Source organism: Malurus melanocephalus, unplaced genomic scaffold (genome assembly GCF_030028575.1).
Source record: "Malurus melanocephalus ecotype Western Australia unplaced genomic scaffold, MMel_1.1 scaffold_30, whole genome shotgun sequence".
Taxonomy (NCBI): Eukaryota; Metazoa; Chordata; class Aves; order Passeriformes; family Maluridae; genus Malurus; species Malurus melanocephalus.
In genome coordinates, this window is record NW_026623262.1 from 256,612 (window position 1) to 279,014 (window position 22,403).

Here is a 22,403-nt window from a genome sequence, read left to right on the forward strand (position 1 = left end):
TCTTGCTTTAAATCAGCTGGAGATGAACAAGTGGAAGTAATACAGGGTTGGGCCCAGCATGTGTTCCTCTGTGCAGATTATCATCCTTTATAATCATTAAGCTATCAAATGTCATCTCATAATCCTCTCTCCTGAGTACTACTTATTTACCCCTATAGTTATTTAAAGACCATTCTGTATCATTTACAGGAATTTTATGTATCTGTATCAGATGATACTAGAATGATTGCAGCACTAAAGGAGCAACTTCCAGAGCTAGAGAAAATTGTAAAGCAAATGTAAGCACARTTTTTGCTTCTTTCCTCCCCTGCCCTTTTTCTCAGTAAATAAATAAAGGAAATTTATTGGTTGTATCTATTAAAAACTGTCATTCTGTGAATGACWGTTATATGAAACTGAAAGTTTGCATGCAGTCTTGGTGAAGTAATGTCTATGTCCCTCTTTTCCACATCATTCTTATAAACACCATACCCTCGCTGAGAGGTTGRCAAAAGCTTATTTCATGCTTACATGAAATTTGTGTAATATTTTTTCTGCCTCGGTCATAGATTAACTGGGATATCATCTAGTCTTTTCATATTTCATAAACATGATTRTATTTGAATTCTTGTTTAATAAGTGGTCAATGTTCTGTAGGTGATTTTGTACACAAAATCTTCCAGSTAATATTTAATTATATATTCTGTGCTTCACCTTTTTGTAGTTCTGAAGAACCTAAAGCATCGCAAAAGAAGGTAAGAATATTTATTTGTCCATTTTCTAAAGTAAAATCTTAAGCTCAGCAAATTCATATGCATCTTCTTTTTAGTAATYATGGATATGTTAAGAAAAAGACATTGAGAAATAGCTTCTAATATTGTCGAATTTTACATTGCTATTTTTTTTCCTGCCATTGATAAGAGATCTACTGCAGTTCRTGTTTGCCACATAATGTTTCTTTCTGCATTAATGTAACTCTCAATGATTMATTTTCAGCACAAAGTTCTTCTGCAGCTGTTCAACACAAGTGATGACAGAGCACAGAAACGCCAGCCTATCAGGGGCAGCGATGAAGGTGAGTTCCTTCTCTGCAAAGTTTCCTTGAGCCACTGGGATCTACATAAATTTGTCTGTCTCAACAAGTTGGTCTAAAAGTAAATGGAAGTACCTACCTAGAGTTTTGAAGCTGGCCGGAAGCAAACTGTTTACTTTTTTTAGCCCAATATTCTCCATGGTTGATTTGAGGTGCTCCTGGCCTTTTCCCTTAGTTGCTTGTGCTATCAAACACTGCTTCCTCAGAGGCAGATGTAAAAACCTTTAACATAAGGAAGGAGCAAAACAGGGAAGAACCAACAAGGTGATGTCTGCAGGATGGCAGTGCAACAAATAGGGCTGCTGAAGGTCATGTTTGAACCTCTGTCTCCTTGGTGTAGTTTGAGCTAACATGTACAGCTGTTCCTTTGCAAGACAGGAGWGGAGATAATGCCACGGATTGTGGATCTAGAATCATAGAATATAGGCACACAGCCTTAAAAAAAATCTCCTGGTTTGCTCTGTTGCTATTGTTTGATTTTCTCAAGAGATGAAGGTAAAATTTACAGCAGCATATCAGAATGTCCTTTTCAGGTTACTGATAAGGTACTCTTAATGGTTGTTTTATATTACTTAATCACCTAAAACAGCTGCTACTTCGGCATGTTTGATATTAAAGGATAGCTCTTGCTAATGAACAGCAGTAAAAACAAGGTAACAAAATRCAAAGTTATGTAGCTGAAAAAGCTGGTGGCAAAAATCTGTGGTTTTTACACATAAATAAACCATGCAATGTTTTTTTCTTTAGTTCTGTTTAAAGTGTACTGCATAGACCAAACCTATACCACTATCCGGGTGCCAGTGTGTTCTTCTGTGAAGGAAGTGATCACGGCAGTAGCAGACAAGCTGGGCTCTGGAGAAGGCCTCATCATAGTGAAGATGAGTTCAGGAGGAGGTACTGTGTTTGCATCATCTTAAACACTTCTCAGTTATGCTGAAGCAGAATTTCTGGAGGGATTGAAAGACTAATTCAGTCAAGGTTTTATACCCATGTGCGTATTCAGCTAGTACACAAGTCCTGATTTAGATGGAGTACCTTCCTCTACTGCTGACACACACTGCAGCTCACATGGCAGCAGGATAAATGGAGAAGCTTTTTTATCTGCATGTTACACAGCAGAGCTGCCCCAATTTTCCTTCAATGTTAAACTTGTAGGAGCTTTTTAACAGCAGAAATAGAAGGTAAGCATGGATAAATTTGCACTAGACTCAGGAATCAGTAAGATCAGAAAGCACTGCAGTGCAAACATTCTGGTTGTGGTCACTACAGTTCTGGCTGCTTTGTCCATGCAAACCACTGCAGAGCARTTTAGTGCCAAACCCACTGACCTAGTGTTTGCAGAGTCAGGAATCAGGCCTCACTATAGGTTGTGGAGATGTGAGAGTAACTGCGAGGTAAATTCTGCTGGAGAATTGGTGTTGCTTGAGTGCTTTGGTTGAGTACAACTGTGTGGAGACACACAGAGGTAATGAGAGCTATGTTGGAAGGCATTTTTGCAAACAGTGGTGTCTGCCAAAAATGTCTCACTTCCTGAGAATTGACACCAGGCAGCTTAACTTTTTGCAGATAAAGCAAATTTTTATTGTCATATTTGCTGACCACCAAMATATGCTGGAAGAGACTGTTTTGTAAGTTACTTCATTATCTTTTCTTTACCTGTGATGGGATGCTCTTTTAGAAATGTTATAACACATTTCATCACCTCCTTAAGGAGCTGTTGCCTTCCAGAGCAATTTCTATTAAGAACAGCTCTCCAAATGCTTACAGCTCAATAATGAATGAATGGACTCCCTAATTATGACTGAATTTTTGCAGGCAGTTAGAAATGGTGGCAGCATAGGTTTCTTGACTTCTCTGTAGAGTTTGGGACTGGGGTTCTAGTTCTGTAGGAGACTGGTTTGGGCTGAGCTTATCATAACATTTCTTCAATAAAGAGTGTCTTCTTGTTTTCTGTTTTGTATCCTGGACATTGGGTTGCTGAGCAAATTTTTTTCCTAAGAGGGTGATCTGTGCAGCTGGTGGATCAGTCTTGCTGTAAACTTTTAATGTGTATATATATATAATAAACAATCATTTGTTTCATTTTTACAGAAAAGGTTGTGCTCAAACCTCATGACGTTTCAGTGTTCACCACTCTGAGTGTTAATGGACGCCTGTTTGCTTGCCCACGGGATCAGTTTGATTCATTGGTATGTATCTGTGCACTGCTCAGGARCATCAGGGCTTCAGTTTGAACACCTGGCTCTTTCTTGACTTGAGCTAAAAACTAGTGGCACCATTCACAACAAAGGGCTTGTCACAATGCAATAGGATGAGCCCTGAAAATAAAACAAACTGACATTATAAATKCCCTAAACTAGACCAGAAATCCATCCACATAACAGAACGCGATCCCAGTATTCTTGAGTATYGTCACCAAGACATGCAGTAATTCTTCATTACAGAATTATCTCTTCAAAGCCATACTGGATGTATTTTTTTTAAGATAAGTGTTACCAATTAAAGCATTCTGAAGATTTGATTCCAGAAAAAAATCCTTAAAGTCTTTTTTTTCTCATCCCCACAAAATACTGTGTCAAAATCAGAGATAATTCTAAGTAGAATCGCAGAAAGTATTCCTGATAGAAAGTCTGTTTTTTTCTTAGGTAGAATTGCTCCTAAGTGCTTACAGTTTATACAGTCATTCTAGCGATCTCCATGGGGTCGGCTTTTATAGAGTTTGATTTGACTGTACTTTTTGTTCCTTTTATTTCATTAAAAACAAATGTCATTGCCAAGTCATGTCAGCATGAACTCTATTACTCCTAGCCTTGTTTCAGCCTCCTGTATGCTTTTAACAAGCCACTTAGTATGTATGCCTGATTTCTTTTATGGATATGGTAAAATCTATGCTTTGCTGCTGCTTTCAATTTAGTAACCAGGGAATGCACATCCAGCATATGTAGTTCCATGCAGAGATATCTCTTGTTCAGTTTATTAAATTCTGGTGTTCCCTAAAGGTTAATTAATCCTACCAAGTAGATACCCTCATGGGGCATGCTACTGTGGGTAGCAGGGGTGTTCCATCAATACAACTGTGCTGGGTACTTACATATGGTTCTGCATTGTCTGTGTACACATAGCTTTGGCAGCAAATTGTCATGGCTTTCTGTGCTTTTCCCTATGCTATTTACCATGGATCAAGTATTCARAATGCTGCAGGGAGCTCGAAGATGCAGGGCTGCAATATGCTACTTTTCATCAACTAGACTGAATTCAGTAGAAACTGGGGAGGTAAAATGGTCCTCAAATCTGCATAACAGAATACATCCCCCTTATCAGCTGCATTTTTCCAAAGAGTTATAACAAATCAAAAAATGTTACAACCTTAGCTGCCTCCCAGCTTAATCCTTCTACATTCTGATTGCTGCCTGTTTGTGAACATTTATCCACATTACATTTGGCAATTCCCATGTGAAAATTGTTCTGGGTAGATGAATTTTCAAATATGYTGTGAGTTTGCATTTAAGTGCTTCTTTCCTAGCCTTGGAAAATATGTGTTTGTTATGGTAACAGCTMTGTTTGTCTCCAAATTGGGGAAAAAAATACGTCTTTCAATCTGTGGTCAATTCTCTTTCCACAGAACAGGATTTTCTACACAAAGCTGCTATATTTTTATTTCATATGTTGTCATAACCTGAAGGAATTTTGTGTTTGTGCAAAATTCAATTCATTGCAATTTGCAGATTGCTATAAGATTAATGGCTGCCCTGGGTTTTTTTCAGAGAATACTTTTCTACTGTTTTGGTTTKTTTTTTTTTTTTTAATTATAGATGAAGCTTTTAAGGTAATAAATCTTGTGATTTAGTTTAGTAATTTTTAATCAGTTTGTATTATGAAGGTACTCAAAAGTTTTCCCTGGAGTRCAAAGCAAGAATTCATACAGAAATAAAGCTCCTACATGCTGTATGTTACTGAGAAAGTGATTTGATGTATTAATCCAGTCAGTCCTTTTCCTATTGCTGATATATTATTCTTATATAAAAGAGTATTCATTTAGTAGGCTCCTTTTTTGTATTGCAGTATCTGAATATGGTCCGTTAATCTTGCAGACTCCACTGAGTTTGTACTCAGAAAGGAGCCGGTTGACGATTCCGTGCTCCATCATAATGTGTTTAACAAAAGGCGCTGAGGAATTGGGAAACTTCTGTGTGAACTCTGCCGCCCTCTCCTGGGAACAGAGCAAGTGACCCGCGCGTTCTTGGGCAGCTCTGCKGGTGTTGCACCTTCCAGTTTGCCTGGGGTTCACTGGCGATATTTGAGCAGAGCTGCTTCAAACACTTCACCCTAACATGTACAAATCTGACTACTTCAGATCTGACTTGGTCTCAAGCCATGTTTTTAATCTCTGTGTAATACAAGATTTACTTGTGTGCAAAATCATAGGTTACATCTCATTTACTGGATGGCATGGGAATGTCTTTCAGAAGTGTTTTGCACTTAGTTCTTTCTCCTAGGACTGTGTGTATATCATTTTAATTGGCCTAGTCAGGAATTTTGCAATCACAAACTGTGTATCATTGTACTGTCAAGGAGAAAGTATCAGGTTTATTTTATAAATGTTCAGAAGATCTTGGAATCACTGCAGATTTCTGAAGTGTGTTAGATGCAATAATTCTCATCATTAGAATCATGAATATATAAAAGTATTTGGCCTGTGCTTTGTGGCCTGGTTATTTATGCATGTGAAAAAGGAAACATAACAAGATTTTTTTAGAAAGACCTAGGCTCCTAAACAAACACAGATGATTTAGTTAGCACGTGTGTTATAGATTCAATTTTTAGAACAATGTTAAAAATAGCACACTGAGAACAGTCTGGTTTATTTCCTTACAGTSACTCTGAAGAGCTTTCAGAATTTTCCTGTACATACTGGATACCGATTTTGCACAGGGCTTCTCATTTTCTAATACCTGCCTGAGGTTAAAAGCAAATTTCAGTTTTAGTGCAAATTTCAGTTTTGCCATTAGAAACATAATCAGGAAAGTGGTCACAYTAAAAGAAAAAATTGGAAATATTATGGAAAGAAAGCATCAACCATACCATTTTGCATGTCTAAAATACTTTAATAGTATTTTTCTGTTTGTAGACACCGTTGCCAGAACAAGAAGGACCATCTACTGGTACAGTGGGAACATTTGAACTGATGAGTTCCAAAGACTTAGCACATCAGATGACAATTTATGACTGGGAGCTCTTCAACTGTGTGCATGAGGTATGAGGATCTGTCTATTCAGCAGGTTAGAATCTGTTAGAAAGTGTTTAGTTGTACATTGTACGTTTGTGCATTATTTCCAAAGCCTTCTCTAAACTTGATTTTCAAAAATTCTACAAGAAACACCTRCAAGTTTTTAAAGTAAAAGACATTCTTAATTTTATAGGCAAAACAGAAAAATAAATTTCTTCAGGTTGTATGCTGCTTGTTGAATTACTTTTGGATGCTTTAAGATWTTAAGCTACTTATATATAATTTGTAGTTATGCTTTTACTATGCCTCAGGTATTGTCTCCTGGATTTGTTATCTGAATCTTCGTCATCTGTGCAACAATAAATGTAAACTGCAGAGCAAGTTTCAGGCTAGATATTTACCTGGTCATTCTTACCCTCTTTCCTAGCTGGAATTGATCTATCATACTTTTGGAAGGCACAATTTTAAAAAGACCACAGCAAATCTGGACTTATTTTTAAGAAGATTTAACGAAATCCAGTTCTGGGTAGTCACAGAGATTTGCCTTTGCTCTCAACTCAGCAAGCGTGTTCAGCTGYTAAAGAAGTACATTAAGATAGCAGCCCAGTAAGTATACAATCATATGGGAACTGGAAATGATGTTCAGCATAGTCATATATGTAATGTGTTTATATTTTCTCTTTTCAGTCAGTCACACAGAGTAGAAGTATTTGGTAATTCTGTCCATTTTCTTATAGGGCTGTGTAGAACTTATGAAAATACATATTCTTCTTTTCTGTGCTATTCTCCAGTGCTCCCTGATCTGTGATCTCTTAGGGCCATGTTTTCACGTCAAATTTGTGCATAAATACACTTCAGTTCATAAGGAGAATCCTTCATTTACCTTTACATACATTAGCAAATATTAGTATGTGAATTAGTAAATATTAACAAAATTGAGCCTTAATTTTCCTGAGAACCGAAGTATTTTCTGGTGCTGCTTGGAAAAGCCCTTCTCAGAATTGCTCCGAGTGGGAAAAACAAGAGGGGAGAGTAAAAACCTTGCCTTGACAGGGGYCTTGAATGGGATTGTATGCAGAAGTCCCTTCCAACTCGTATGATTCTGTGATTGTGTGATTTTTTTTTTCTAATACTTTGTTTTAAAATGCAAAATAGGAATGTTTGTAACTAACTGCTGGGTCTGAGGTTGGATAGTAGATATTCTTGCTGTCTTTCTTTATTCCTGTCCAAATTTAAACTGTTTGGAACCTTCATGCCAGAGATGTCAGTCATGACTCCCTAAAGTCAAGAGCAGGGCTGTGACTGACTTCAGAGAGAGCAGAGGCATATCCATTCCCTGCATAGGTATTGATTTTTATCACTGTTATCCTCTCCCTCCCGTTCAAGTTCATGGTGTATTTATTGCATTCATTGCTGTCTGAATAAAGAGTTTGCTGAGGTGTGTARTGTTTCTACAGCTGCGGCTGTTGTGGCTAGAAGCATTTGGGCAGTTCTACTCAACAGAGATACTGTTATTTTCAGTTAAAGCATAAGTTTTGACTTTTTTTCATCATTAAATGGAGTTGTGTAAAGGAGGAGATTGCTATTGCAGCTGCGATGCTGCTCTTCTCCCTGTCAGTAATTGYACATAGCTGAAAAAATAAACTTCCAAACTGGGGAGCAGTGTAGCTCTGGGTTACCCTGCTCTGCAAGGACCCGCTTCCTTCTGGGCCCTGCGGTTGAATTATGGTTGGTTGAGGCTGAAGATTTTTTAAATCTAGCGGTGGGTGTGCAGGATCAGTTTTAGATTCAGTGCAGAGGACAGTTTTACCCCTTTAGTTTCTAAAAATACATGCACCACATATTCCATTATCTCACCGCACAGCGCGGAGTGGGAAGCAGCCGCTGGCCTGGCSGGCTGTGCCCAGGAGAGGGCAGTGGCACCCTCACAGACATCGGGGTCTTTCCGAAACTCGGGCATGAAACGGGAAAATGTTGAAATGTGGTCATTAAGATACAGCAGTCATTTCCATGAGCGCTTGAAATCAAGTATCCTAAAAATTACAGTTTAGTATCTCCTTAAAAACTGCCCTAGCCTGTGGGCTCCTCAGAGTCATGGGTTTAATCTTGTGCTATTTACAACAGCCTGACAACCTCCTGTTTACTTCCATGTTTCTGGTATCACCACAATGCTAAAAATAAATAGCTAAAAGCGGTCTGCTCTGCTGAGTCCCCTTTGTCTACTAAAAGCAGAGAAATCCGAAGCACAAGATTTTCCTCTGTACAAACCGAGAGGGCAGGTTTAATTGCAGCCGCTGGAAAGGCGCTGGGAAGTTTTGCCAGACTGCTGCCCTCTGTGCAGTGCTGCCATGGTAACAGGTGCTACACATGCACTAAAACAAACACAAAGTGCACCGAAGTTAGAGGGGAGAAAAAGCCCAGGCCTTGAACCAATATCTTTGAGGAAGTTTTGCCTGTGAAGATCCTTGAGACCTAATGAGAACTTTACCCTACCTAGAAGTACTAGACTCATTAGAAAAGTGTTCAGGGAGAAGAGCTCGATGCTGCACTATTAATCTTAGGCATGACTKGTGGTAACGAGATGCCTCGCACGTAGCCATTTTCAAAGGTAACTGCTACTGAGAACCATGTTTCAGTTCTGTGCCTTGAGGCTCAGATGCCATCGCAGAAGGCACAATCATTTTGTGTCTGCCACCCCACGCACCCTTGATGTGTGCTCCCAATCTGTGCAGGCAAGCGCAAGGCCAAGTGCTGGCTCCAAGTGCCGTGCACATGTGCTTTCAGTTCCAGGAGCCGGTGTCGCTTTAGCAGCTGCTGGAAAAGGATGGAGAGGTTACCAGGTTCATCTCTTTTCTCCAGCTATTGTAGGAATAAACTTTCAAACAAAGGGGAGAARTGAACTGTGTTTCCAACAGTGAGTTCTTCCCGTATTAATTGTATTAGAAAGGMCTTCTGGGATGTGCTTGCACATACTCTTAGGGATATCTTCAAACCCAGTTTGTATATATTTCCTCTTTGCAGATGTATCCACAGGCTATTTAGAAGCCTTCTTGTGTATCATTGTACTCAGACACTTTCATTCAGTTTTTGAAAATCATTCTTTCCATACACATGCATATATTGTAAGCTCAAGGAGCCTGTGAGAATATTTTGAAGTGTGTGTTTATAGAGAAAATGCCAGGATGAATGTTCTTGTGTAAGTACCAAGAGATTTTAACCACATACACGTTTGTGTTGGAGACCAGWGTGTGTGTGTGTGTTTGTTTGCTATTCATCCTTAACAGGAAGGTATTTCTGGTACAGTCCATTCTGTGAGGCAGAGGATCCTCTGCTCTGAGGTGGTGCACTGTGGTGCTTCAGAGGATCCACTTCTTGACATTTTACATGCAGCATACATGCAGTAGAGTCATGCAGCACTGTTTGTACTGCCTGAAAGGGGTCCTCTGTCTGGAACTAAGCTATTTAGTGTAGACCCTGTAGAATTTACACAATGTCTGCTGTAGAAAGTCATACATCTAGACGGATTTTAACCAAGACTTTGTCAAATTGTATTCCTTAACAGGCTATTTGGCAAAATGTTTCATTTTTAATATAAAAATAGATTCAAATTCAATATTGCAGACACAGCAGAGGGGGAGAGTCACCTCCCTTCACCTGCTGGCTGCAATGCTTTTGGTGCTGCCCAGGATGTGGTTGTTTTTGGGGCTGCAAGCACACAATGCCAGCTCATGTTGAGATTCTTGTCCACCAGCACCTCCAAGTTCTTCTCCTCAGGGCTGTTGTGAATTCATTCTTCACCCAGCCTGTGTTTGTGCTTGGAATTGCTCCAACTCAGATCCAGGATCTTGCACTTGGCCTTTTGAACTTCATGAGGTTCACACAATCCCACCTCTCAAGGCGCTCCGAGTCCCTCTGGATGTCATCCCTTCTCTCCAGTGTGTCACCTGCACCACACAGCTTGGTGTCATCAGCAAACCTGCTGAGGGTGCACTCAAGCCCACTGTCCATGATTCTGCCAGAGATGTTAAACCCCAACAGTCTCAATACCTACCCCAAAGGAAAGCCACTCACAGCAGAAGAAACAGAGACTGCRGTGCTTAAATTGGATGTTGGCACATCAGTTGTGAAAAATAGGAGATTATTTGCAAGAACTTAATGAGATGCAGATTTATGAGATACTGTSCCCTTCCTACAGAGTCAATGAGCTGCCTGCTGCAGACCCAGCTGAGCAGTTGTGTGGGCTGTTCCCATCAGATTGTATCTCCTTCTTCATATGGCATGTTGCATCTTCCATAGTACTTGATTACATGTTCCAGTTTTTCCTGACTGATAGCAAAATCCTCCTTTGCATTAGATATGAAGCGTGATCAGAAGCTCCTTTTGCCCAGGACCTCTTTAATGATGCTGGTACAAACAGGGATTCTTTTCCTAAAGCATGCTAGAAGATCCAGAATCTATAAGTAATAGAAATCCTATACTGCAGGGGGGGTCACTGGCATGGGACATCTCTAGACATCTGGACTTCTCCCTTTGAAAAACTCAGTGACCCTGTCAAATACAATGAAGATTTCCTAAGGAGTGCTTCAAGCATTCAGTAGATGTTCAGAAACTGTCAGCAAGTTCTGCAGCAAATGAGGTTGTAAAGAGTTGTTTATACTGTTGCTGGTATCCCTTGGGACTGAAGTGATCCCAGTTTCAGGCCTGTATATCTGGTGGGGAATTGCTTCAAAGTCCTTGCTTAAGCTGGCACCCAGTGGAGTGGAAGAAGATCATTTTAGGAGGGAGTAGAAAAGAGCCTCCAGAGTGTGAAGTGCTGACACATTGGTTGAGAGGTGTCTGCAGGCATGCAGCCAGGACTGCCCAAATTCAGTCACTTCTGAGCTAGATGTCTGGGTTAGGATCTCTTAAGGTTGTCATATGTACTGCTCTGACTGATATGTACCACTTGACACCTGGCCCTTTGTGTTTCAGCTGTAAGGAATACAAAAATCTGAATTCCTTTTTCGCTATTATCATGGGACTGAGTAATGTTGCTGTGAGCCGTCTCTCGTTRACATGGGAGGTAAGTGTTGGCTAAAATCAATTCCATGAAGCTTGGGGACTTGTGCTTTTCATTAGCAAAAACGTGAATTGGGCCTTTATTATTGATAAARCTAGATCTACTAATTCAGCTCCTGCCCATAAGCCTTTAGCTGAGGCTGACAGTATTTATTAGTAAGGCAGTGCACTGCACCCATGGATGTGCTGAATACTCACAGGATTTAACAGGAGTGACAACTGTAGCTTCTGTTGATGAGCTGAACTGCCCACAGGACAAACCAGTTAGCCAGSTAACCTCTTAGATCAGCCCATCCTCTGTGTGCCTTTACTGCTCATTCAGTGACATTGCTCCACTGATAATTCTTTTAAATTCATCCTTTGTTTATACATATTCATTTTTCATCTCCACAGGGACTCTGTTGCYCTGTTAAAATGGGGGTTTGTCCTAACCAGTTCTGGTTTTCTCTCTGACATGCATTTCCATGCTTACTGTCAGTTTGGTCTTTATTCTCAGAGCTTCCACCTTTTTCTGTGGCTTTGCTCTTTTGTTAGAAGAGTGTGTAAAAAGCGTGCAGTGTCTAGCATAGTGAGGTAGTAAGCACATGTAACCACAGAGAACATATTTGAATGTCCATGTCTTTTATTGTTCACTAGAAATTCAAAATAATTAGTATGACTGAGGTTATTGATGCAACTGAGACAAAAATTTGAACCCCTTTAAAAATGGSCTGTGAAACAGGAGATCAGACTAACACACCGAGAGGACATCAGCCCCGTTTTCAGGAATACATGTGCTATAGACAATTGGTGCTACAGGCAAAGGTTTTCAGTTTCTCAAAATAATGACCCTTCCTTTGTGGCTACTGAGAGGAGTTGGGGGAGCTGAGATGACAGGACTAGAGAAGGAGGACTTGAATGTGTATGCTACATGCAGCAATCTGAAGTGAGCTGGGGGGGGCACAGATCATTTGTAAGTGTGGGGATTTAACTTGAGATCAGGGAAATATTATCGCACTGGTTCTGTAGAGCAGTCAGTTTATCAAGGGAATTTCTGCAATTTGATTTTTAGCCAGAAATGCACAGAATATACTTTAAGACAAACACACCAAGAGCTGATTTTTTTCTATATTATCATGCATTTACATTAGTTGCATGCACAAATTAGATATTTGCAGGTGCAAATGTCCAATTATACCACTTACTTCACAAATACCTAATCTGCATGCATATGCAAACTAGGCACACAGTTGTTGACACACATCATTAAAAATTAGGCCCTTGCTGTGGCACAGTGTAAATAGCTTGCTAGGGTACACACTCCAAATGTAGAAAGTATTGCAAAAAATCTTTTTTACACTATAAAACCTCTATTAATTTTTAATATTATCCACTGCCAGTAGGAGTCTGAAAAATTCAGCAAATACAGAGAAAGTTCTTACTAAAAATAGAAAGCTGAAATAAAAAATCCCTGTGATCGCTGAAACCAATTTATAGCATATCTTACAGTCTTTATAGTAAAGTTATTGAATCTGTATAACATGACATGCATGAGGAGTAAAGAAAGTATTTAGTAAAGCCCATCTCATTTCATCTCATCTCARTCATTGCATGATCAACTGGCCATGATTTATTTGTGTAGGTATTGTAGACTGAAAAAATATACATTTATTTATACCCCAGAAAKTGATAGAGGACCTTGGCTGCTGAGCATGTCAAGAATTTAAGCAGTAAATGGATCAGCAYGAACAAAAAAACCTCCTGGAAATACCCAGGCATGGATATGAATTTGCAAGGGCAGTTCATCATAGGTATGAATAATTAGGCTGATCTGCCCCTATGCAAGCTGTGGGCAAATTATATTTTCAGATAGATAAAGTCAGTAACATCCTGAAAGCATTCACATGAATTTCAACTTACATTCTGAATTCAGTGATTGTTATGTGAGCCAAACAAAAATCTGAATCTAAACATCCCAAAGGACTAAATTCAAGTCGGGGTTTAAATCAGGATCCAGGTTTCATGGCTGGTCCTGTCTCTATTTTTAATCTGGTTGCTAGGAAACATGTTGTATTTTAGATTAGCACATTGTTAGAAATATCTGGCAAAAAAAGAGCACTTTCCTGACTTAGGGCGTTGTAGAAGGAACTAGCATTTACAGTAAAATTACCACACTAATTGGATTTAATTAAGGTTTGCTATTTTTGTTTTTATTAACAGAAACTTCCAAGCAAGTTCAAGAAGATCTATGCAGAGTTTGAAAGCTTAATGGTGAATAGCAATAGATCCCTTATTCTATGCACAGTCTGAGATAATTCAGTTTCTGATTTGAATTCCTTGATTCAGAACATTTTATATGTCCTTGTTTGACTTTAAGAAGTTTATGATCCCATTTTAGAGCTGCTAAAACAAGTATGTATGACTAATAAATTATACTCTTAGGAACCTACTCCGAGAGAACTTATGTACCACTCAAAGTGAATCTGGGAGCTCAGAAAAGCTTTATCATATGTTTGCCAATAGTACATGTGGGAAATTATATTTTTCAGCCTGGATTTTTCCAGGCAATACATTTTAGTGTTGTAACATGTGCAAAACTGGAACTGCAGCTGTAAGGAGGGAGGGAGAATGTGTGGTTTCTTTTATGAAGAATGTTTTTGTAATAGTATCTTACCTTGCTATTTGGCGTGAAAAAAATGTTTGTGTTTAGTGGCTGCATTCTCATCGTGTAACCAGTCCAGGAGAATGATAAAAGGGGTCTGAATTTGCAGATGCACTCTTAAAGTCACAGGAAAAAAGATTTAATAAATGCCATGACATCTAAATGAATGCATGTAATGTCTTGATACATATAATAATACATATTAGTAATTAGTTGATTTTTCTTATTTTGTAAGGATCCATCAAGAAATCATAGAGCCTACAGATTAACTGTAGCTAAATTGGACCCTCCAATAATTCCTTTCATGCCGCTGCTTATAAAAGGTAAGCTTGGATGTTACTAAAATTATTAACTTGAAAGCTATATGTCAAATGTTTGAAGGATAAGAGTAGCAGCAAGAAAAAGCAAAAACCAATCTCAGTGTGAGGTATGATCTTTTTCCATTATAAAAAGCATGACACAGAGACAAGAAAAACTGCTTTTGTACATCTGAATATCATACCTCAATTTTATTAGTCTCAGAAATGCTGCAGATTAAAACCTAGATGGTTTGGTGTTAGAGCTGCTATGATTTTTGTGAGGGAGTGATAAAACATGCTGCTGTTTTGTTTGGCCACGATTCAGTAATGGGCTTTTATGTTTTTTTACTTCTATACAGATATGACGTTTACTCATGAGGGAAACAAGACATTCACTGACAATCTYGTAAACTTCGAAAAAATGGTATGTATGACATATTTGAAAAAAAACTTTAAAAGACCTCCTTATTCACCTCTTCAAGAGTGAGCATCTCAACAGTGACTTGCAGGGCTAGAGAAAGTGAAGGCAGGACCAAGAGCTGGCAAAAATAGTCTGCGTTTCACACAGCACCTGGGACTTCTGGGTTTCTGGAAAACCTCACAGAGGGGGAAAATAAACTGCCCACTGAGCCATGCACAGCCAAAATGTTCCCTGGTAGAGGAATCATCAGGGACAGGAAGCAGAGCTATTAGAGACACTTTTTAACAGCCAGTTTGGGAGCAACTTGTGATTTTAACTGCTGTTCCTTCAAACAGGCCTGAACTGCCTCGGGCTGGGATAGCACTGCATTGCTCCTTGGAGCCTGAAAGAAGTGTTAGAAAGAACTTGCCCAAGATCTTATATTCTTCTTTCTTTGACAAATGAAAGACAGTGTCTGTGACTTGATTACTTCCATACTGGAAAGGAGAATCAATGATAAAAGACTAGATTATGCTCAGATTTCGTTGAAGTCCTGCACCTAAGCTGTCATCTTTTCAAACACCATTGTCCARAACTGCAGGCAGTCAACTGTCCCATTGCAGAAATTGCAACTGAAATTTGTTTCTCAGCAGTGTGAAGCCATTTTCTTGGTTGCTAAGGCCATGTTCCTAACTGATGTGGTTAATGACACATCTGAGAACTGTTTTAGCCAAGCCCATCTATGGCATCTGCATAGCAAAACCAAACCTGACTTACTGCTTTGACAGTGAATAGTAGAATCACAGCATCACTAAGGCTGGAAGAGACCTCCAAGATCCATAAGTCCAACCATCAGCCCAGCACCACTAAGTCCACCAGTAAACCATGTCCCCAAGTGCACATCCACACACTCTTTGAACCCTTCCAGACATGGCAATTCCACCGCCTCTCTGGGCAGCCTACTCCAATGCCTGACCACCCTGGAAGTGAAGAAATTTTTCCTCTCATCCAGTGGGAGCCTCCCCTAGCAAAACTTAAGGATGTTTCCTCTCACCCATTAAGCAGCCATGCTAGAGCATATCTCCTCTGGCCCCTAACTTAGTACTACAATAACCATAACCACGCTATTCCACTGGAGTTACATAACTGCAGTTATTTCCACTGCACTGTGGAGGAGTTTGTTTGACCCTCTGAGCACTGATAACTGCAGAGGGGGAAAAGGGGGGACTTTCAGCCCTTTAAAAAACTTCACAGAAAAGTGATCATCACTGTGAGTGAATTCTCTTAGATTTTAATCCATAGCTCCAGGATAGGCTCTGTCCTGGGGTGATARTACCCCTTTACTAAGATGAGACTGTTGTGGGTAAACGGTAGTGCTAATGCATGAGTAAGGGCCTGACCTCACTGTGCAATAATGGCATTCTGTAATTGCATGTACAGACTGTGTCGCCATCTCCTGCCAAAGGCCCTGAGCCTTCTACCTGCACAAAAGGACTTYATTTCTGGACTGCCTATTCTAATTAGGTGTGTGTATATATATAATAGTATAGGAAGTAAATACTTTGGGGAACACGAAAGGWTGTCAGTCTTGGTTGGAACACTTCCAAGCCAGAAGGGATGGCAGCTACATTGCTATAGCCATGGTTCTGTGGCTGGCTCCAAAATCTCCACCTCACTTGGCCTGTTTACATCTCCTGAACCAGAAGAGCCAGTACATCCACTGGCTTCAGAGCTCTGTGCCTCAGGCTCTTTATGCCTGATTTTGTGTAAAAGCCATTACAGGAGGTAGGAGCTGTCCTGTGAGCACTTCCCATAGACGCAAGTTCAACCCAGGCTTGTCATTAAAAATAGTTCTGCACCACTCTATACCACATTTGGGCCATCCCAAGGCCAAGAGTGAATATTATAGCAGCTTAAACTGATCTATAACTCGGTTGCTACAGGTCTGCCCTCTATACCTTAGTCTGCTCATTGCTTTATCTTCAGAAGAATGTTATCTCCAGAACAGGAGTCTAYTAGTAGCACCCAAAAGTTTTAAATAACATTTTTATCCTGCAAGTATGTAGTACCAGTAATTTGAGTTTTGATCAGTTTCTTTAGGAGAGAAATGTGAAGTCAATTAATGTGGTTTTGATGCTACATATTTTTTAAGGAATCAATATTGTGTCTCATGTTCCTCAACTCACCAAAAAGGGAAGCATTCTCCTTTTTTAGTATTTTAAGCCTTTCTTTGGTTGGTGCTCTATCTAAAACTTTGCTCTGTCTTTTCTCCAGGCCTTACTACAAGTCCATGTTTTGTATTTTTGTTGTTCCTCACTAGCTCTTCTGTATGCTACTTCCGTGTTACTACTGCCTCTCTCAACTATAGCTATTCAGAGCAACCTGTATTCAAATTCTACCCACATAATTCATTCAAATCTTACGGTGTACCTGGSAGTTTTTAGCTTTTTGCATGTGTCATTAGGTCAAGCAAAGAGGAAAAGCCTCAGTTAAACCTCAGTTGCTAGCACCTGCTTGTATTACGCTTAAAACTGTCAAATCCACATATAATTGCCAGATACTAAATTTTGCAGATAAGACCACTAAGCCAGATAACTCTCAGATAAATTCTCCTCTCTTTTGCATGAGTATAAACCCAAGGTAAATCTATGATGTTACTCTGCCATGGAAAGCAGAGACCATATTTCCTCACAGGAGTCATGTCCTGCTGTTTGTTTTTCTGTCTGTTCTGCTGTATGATGTTGTGGCACAAGCAAATGGAGATTCCTTTGAGTATTGCTGGGAGCCACCCTTACTGRTATTTCTGAAACATCTTGCTTCTTGGGAAAATGGTTTCCTTTTATATTTGCTGAAGTTTATGAATAAAAAAACACCTGGGTAGTTGCCACTGATGGTTCCATTTGCCACTGGAGGAGGTGGGTCCCTCCGACTCTCGTGTAAGCATAGTGATGAAACTGAGAACAGCCTCTGGCATTGTGTCTGCATTCTCACCACAGAGCTCTGATCCCGACAGCTGATGTGCTGCTGACAACTTTATTCCTGTAACTGGCTGCCAAAAGTAGAAGTTTGATCTAATGGCATCTCTTCAGCTGAAACAGCTTCCTTTAAATCTTTTTTGTTTTGTGATGTTTCTGTTATTATTTATATTAAACGATGCATCTTAAAACACGCAGGAGCTGTCAGGCAGTGTCTGAGCCAGGAGCTCCCTGAGTGCCAGAAACAGCGAGGCCTGGTTTCCTAAACCTTTGTGTTTCATGGCTGCCTGAGCTCTGCTCAGAGCTCTTCTCGTGGCTGGGGCATGTGTTGTTTCTTCATGGCTGGGGAATTCTGTGTGAATAGGCTTTTGTCATAACATAGGAACTTGCACTACAGACTTTTTCCTGAAGGAGACAGGAGGGCACTTACACAATCTTTCTCTTGTCCACAGACATCTATTTTCACAGAAAATTGGTAGGAGCTTTCTTGCATTTGAAAACTCCGGACTCTTTTCAAATTGAACAAATTTATCTAGAGAAGAAGGGAGAGACAGATGGTGTTAAACCACATTAGCCTAGTCTTTTTTAGTAACTCAAGCTGAAAAGGACTGAGTCAATTTTTTCCTACTACACTTTCCTGTATGTTGATCTCTTCAGTGCTGTAGTGACAGAACTGTGGTATTGGCAGTAGTAGGGGAACATCACTGCAGAGCATTGCTGAGCTTTGCCTCCTGCTGCCTTTGTGAGTGCCTGCTCTTGCTTCCCTTTCCCCGTCTCCTGATCCCCACAGATGCCTTATTTGAGGAGGCTGTGAGGAGCGTGAGGACAGGGACACCTAGCTAGGGAAGAATAAACTCTGTGTAATTTAGCAGATACAGGACAACCTACAACCTGCAGCACAGTRCATGGCAATATGCACCATTTAAGTGACACTGCTTTTATAGCTGTATGTTTAGAAAAAAATKTAAAGCCCTTTCCTAGAATTCTGTCTTGGCAGGGAAAGAAGAGAGAGTAAAGTGAGGAAAGTACTGAGCATGACTCTCTTTAGGGACAGGCAATAGTTCATATTCTTGACCACTTAGTGATTTCTGCTTTTTTTCAAACCTCAGCTGCATAATTCTACACCCTGACTCCCAGTATGGAATTTTGTATTCATAGACAAAGGGAAGATGCAGTTATTTGGGAACTTTATGYGTGCCATTTCTTAAATCATCAGACAGCTTGAACAAAGATTACTTTCCATTGCACCTTTTCCATATCACGTTACCCAGCATGTCTCAGAAATAACACCTGTAGAGGGAGCAGAAGTCAGAAAAAGCTCTGGAAGTGCTGACCTGCCGTGGCAGCACAAGACAGTGCTATGGTGCTGACCACTGATGCTTCTTTTTGTCAAGCCGCTTCACCCTTCAGGTGTGAAAAGAGGATTAGAGAATTTGTGCATATTTGTTTTCAGGTTTTGTGGAGATGAACAAAAGGGAATCCACACTCTGATCCATATGCAAAAAAAAAGGGCGAACGTTCTTTAATTTTTGGAACATAAAGATTATGCAAAAAGTGTGTGACTAAAMCCCTTAGTAGTTTTCAATGGCATATATGAATATTTATAATATTTAGCAACCTGGGTTTGGAATGGATTAGAAGATAATGTGCTGGCCTGCTGCCACACTATTCCAGACTGTAAAACTTGAAAGGGTATTGTTGTGTATACATAGCATGCTGCTAGTAGCCATTACTTGTTATATTATGCAATGGTTCTGTTTCAGAAAGATCCAAATTTAGGTTTGTATGGCTTTTTGATAGTGATCTTACTTAGCACTGTGAGTAAACAGAGATTAATCTTTGCAGGCATTGACTAGAGGTAATTCTCTATTTGAAGAAAAGTTGTATAGAGCAGGTAAATTAAACTTCCATCTGAACATTTTTTCTGTATGTTTCTAGTTTTCTTGCATCAAAAGAAGACAATCCAACTTACCTGCAAGATTCAGAATGGGAAATTGACTTTTGTTTCATTCATTGTTTTTCTGTTCACTTTGCACCTTACAAGGAGGAACTGTTATGAGCTCTGACATTAGGAGACAGTAGAAYAGCACTTGGAGAAAAAACTAATGTGAAAGGAGCTCTTCAAGGATCCATAATGCTTCAGAATCTCCCCACTGGCTTGTGATGCTGTCTTTTGGCCACTTTTTCTCTATTTATTCAGCCTTGATACCCACTTCCTCTTTCATTTATGTTTCATCRTTGCCAGGATACTTCTGAATGCACAGATTGAACTGCAGTAACTTCAGGAAAAGGGAAAGAACCCCTTAAAATGAAGTCTTTCAGCCAACTGAAGGAAGCCAGGCAGTTCAGCCTTTAACCAGAAGTCAGACAAGTCCATTTCCACTTATATTTTCCTTGCCTAGAGGAGCCCATRTAATGGGAAATTTGGAAATAAAAAATTTAAAACTTTTAAGAAACCTTCACTACATGCACATAATTTGTCTTTCAATACAGTACAGCATTACAGAGTTTATTCTGAATGCTATGCTTTTTTGAGAACAAATTTCCCACAAAAGAGTAAAATTATTGCAAAGAACACACTTTTTTAATGCATGTAGGTTTTAATATATGAAGCTTAATAATAATAATAATAGCTCCAAAGATTATTATGAAATGAGGCTTTAAAACCTAAACACTAACAGGTGTGAAAAATTAGGGTGTGTGTGTTAACAATCCATCTAGAAAGCACATTAAACACAACTCACTATCTTCCAAAAAATGAAGTGTCCTTAGCAAAGCTTCCCTTGATGCTGGACAGTCTTGAAACTTCACTGTGTTGGCTGGTTCAGTTCAACTTTATGATCTCTCCTTGACGCAGTTACTGTAGATGAGTAGTATTTGAACTGGTGTAAATCAAAACAGCAGCATCACATAACAGAGCCAAATATGAAGCCRTAGAGTTATGAAACAGTCATGTTTGTACGCTTGTGTTGTTCTGATTTACATTTGATAGGGTTAGACTGAAAAACTGACTCTGTAACATGTGGTGTGATCTGTCTCAGTCCTCTTACCCTGAGTATTTAAGAGGCTCCATTGAAGTCAGTGGGCTTTATTCACATGCTTAATGCTGTGAAAATGTCTGCAAGGTAAGTGCCTTAGAAAATCTGCCTGGTAATAATGGTTTGAGGASGGATGAAAACTAGCACAGGATAAAATCTACTCTTACTTGAATTGTGTATGTAAATATGACWTTAGCAACAACATAAGCAAATCCATATCCAGAGTCCCTAGATCTTTTGGGAAAGYATATGCTAGAATTAACATATTTTAGATCAGTTTTTGAAACAGCTACATTTAATTTGATAGTACAAGGTGTAATCCACAAACATTTAGTATGCGATACATCAATAGTGTTTCTTACGCCAACCACCAACCCGTTTTTGTATGGTTGACAGTACATTACAATGTCTGAGATTATATTGTGTGTGTGTAAGGAATATTTTACATTGGTGCTTCCCAATCCTGGAATGACCGAGTTCACAAATGTATTTTATTTGTAACAAAATTTTCATTTAACATTATAATTGTGTATGAATTTAAAGGAGCATATGCCTTAGGCTTTACTGTTCACTAGTAAGAGATATATCATTCCATTTTGTGAGAGCTTATGRCTAACTAGCTTGTTAATCTCACACAAAATTTACATAATGTATGAAGCAGCCTGGTGAGAGTGCTTTGTTAGAMGATGTAGCTGTGTTGGAGCACAGACAGAGAGTCTGATAGGAAATAGCATTTCCCTCCTCTACTTTTTCTTAAACTAAGCAACAGAAATTGAAATAAATGTACTTATAACAGTGATTGAATCAAACTATGTAGCTAACTGCTGAAGTTTTGGTTTGTTTGACATTCTGTAGAACAACTAATTCTGCCCCCACACGGGTGAATGTATTACCTGTGTGGTGCTAATCACAGAAGCAAGTTAAAATTTTACAGTCCAGAATTAAATCTGAAACGTTTTGCTTTATGACTTACCTTCATTTCTGTTCATAAAAATGATGGTAAAATAACATTTGATTTATCAGAGCAAAGTGTATTGATTGAAACTGAATTGAGTGAAATTATGCCTTTTTTCACTGAAGGGGAAGCACAGCCAAGAAGGACTGAAGTGACTTCTGCTCTTTTTTGTAGATTGTCAGTAGAATGGTCCACCAAAAATGAATCCACTTTTCATGTTGTGTTTGATAGAYTTGTGCAAATTAGCACTAACAGGTCTGTTTAATGAAACTTGGCTGCAGGGCCACAGTGCTAGCAGTGGCCTTCTCATCTGTGAGTTGAGCATTCTACCAGTGGCATCAGTGAGCACACACCCTCACATKCTCATTTTCCCGGAGTACTGCATTTTAAAATCAAGTTTATATAAAAGGTGAAAGCTCTGTAACTGCTGAATATATTCAAGAAATGGCCTTGCTGTTAGGAACTGATGGTCTTTAAATTGTGTATATACTCCATGGTGTTCCTTTCACTTTTGAATATGGTAAGATGTTATCAAAGAAATGCACATCGAAGGGGCTGATTTTCATTCTTAGTTAGGGCCTTTTACAGCATTCAAGCAAGGGAAACAATTCTCTGAGTGCATGTAAATTATATTCATGCTTATTTAAAGCCTGTGTAAATGCAAATCACACCCTACATAGGAAAGTATCAGCATTAAAATTATATTTTCATTCATATGACTGCTTTTATTGGCRTATG

The 22,403-nt window shown here is 39.3% G+C and overlaps 1 protein-coding gene across 5 annotated transcripts in view; it reads left to right on the plus strand.

Moving 5' to 3' along the window:
• RAPGEF4 (Rap guanine nucleotide exchange factor 4) overlaps nucleotides 1–22,403 on the plus strand; it is a 139,296-nt gene that overhangs the window by 112,125 nt on the left and 4,768 nt on the right. For 4 of the 5 annotated variants that reach the window (XM_057363657.1, XM_057363660.1, XM_057363662.1 and 1 more), the window contains 11 exons: nucleotides 190–278; nucleotides 704–734; nucleotides 976–1,054; nucleotides 1,820–1,966; nucleotides 3,164–3,261; nucleotides 6,201–6,326; nucleotides 6,727–6,905; nucleotides 11,271–11,361; nucleotides 13,557–13,607; nucleotides 14,234–14,321; nucleotides 14,657–14,721. In XM_057363657.1, the coding sequence (XP_057219640.1) occupies nucleotides 190–278; nucleotides 704–734; nucleotides 976–1,054; nucleotides 1,820–1,966; nucleotides 3,164–3,261; nucleotides 6,201–6,326; nucleotides 6,727–6,905; nucleotides 11,271–11,361; nucleotides 13,557–13,607; nucleotides 14,234–14,321; nucleotides 14,657–14,721 (1,044 nt within the window). The remainder of the gene's footprint in view (nucleotides 1–189; nucleotides 279–703; nucleotides 735–975; nucleotides 1,055–1,819; nucleotides 1,967–3,163; nucleotides 3,262–6,200; nucleotides 6,327–6,726; nucleotides 6,906–11,270; nucleotides 11,362–13,556; nucleotides 13,608–14,233; nucleotides 14,322–14,656; nucleotides 14,722–22,403) is intronic. The other variant, XM_057363658.1, reaches the window with a different exon arrangement.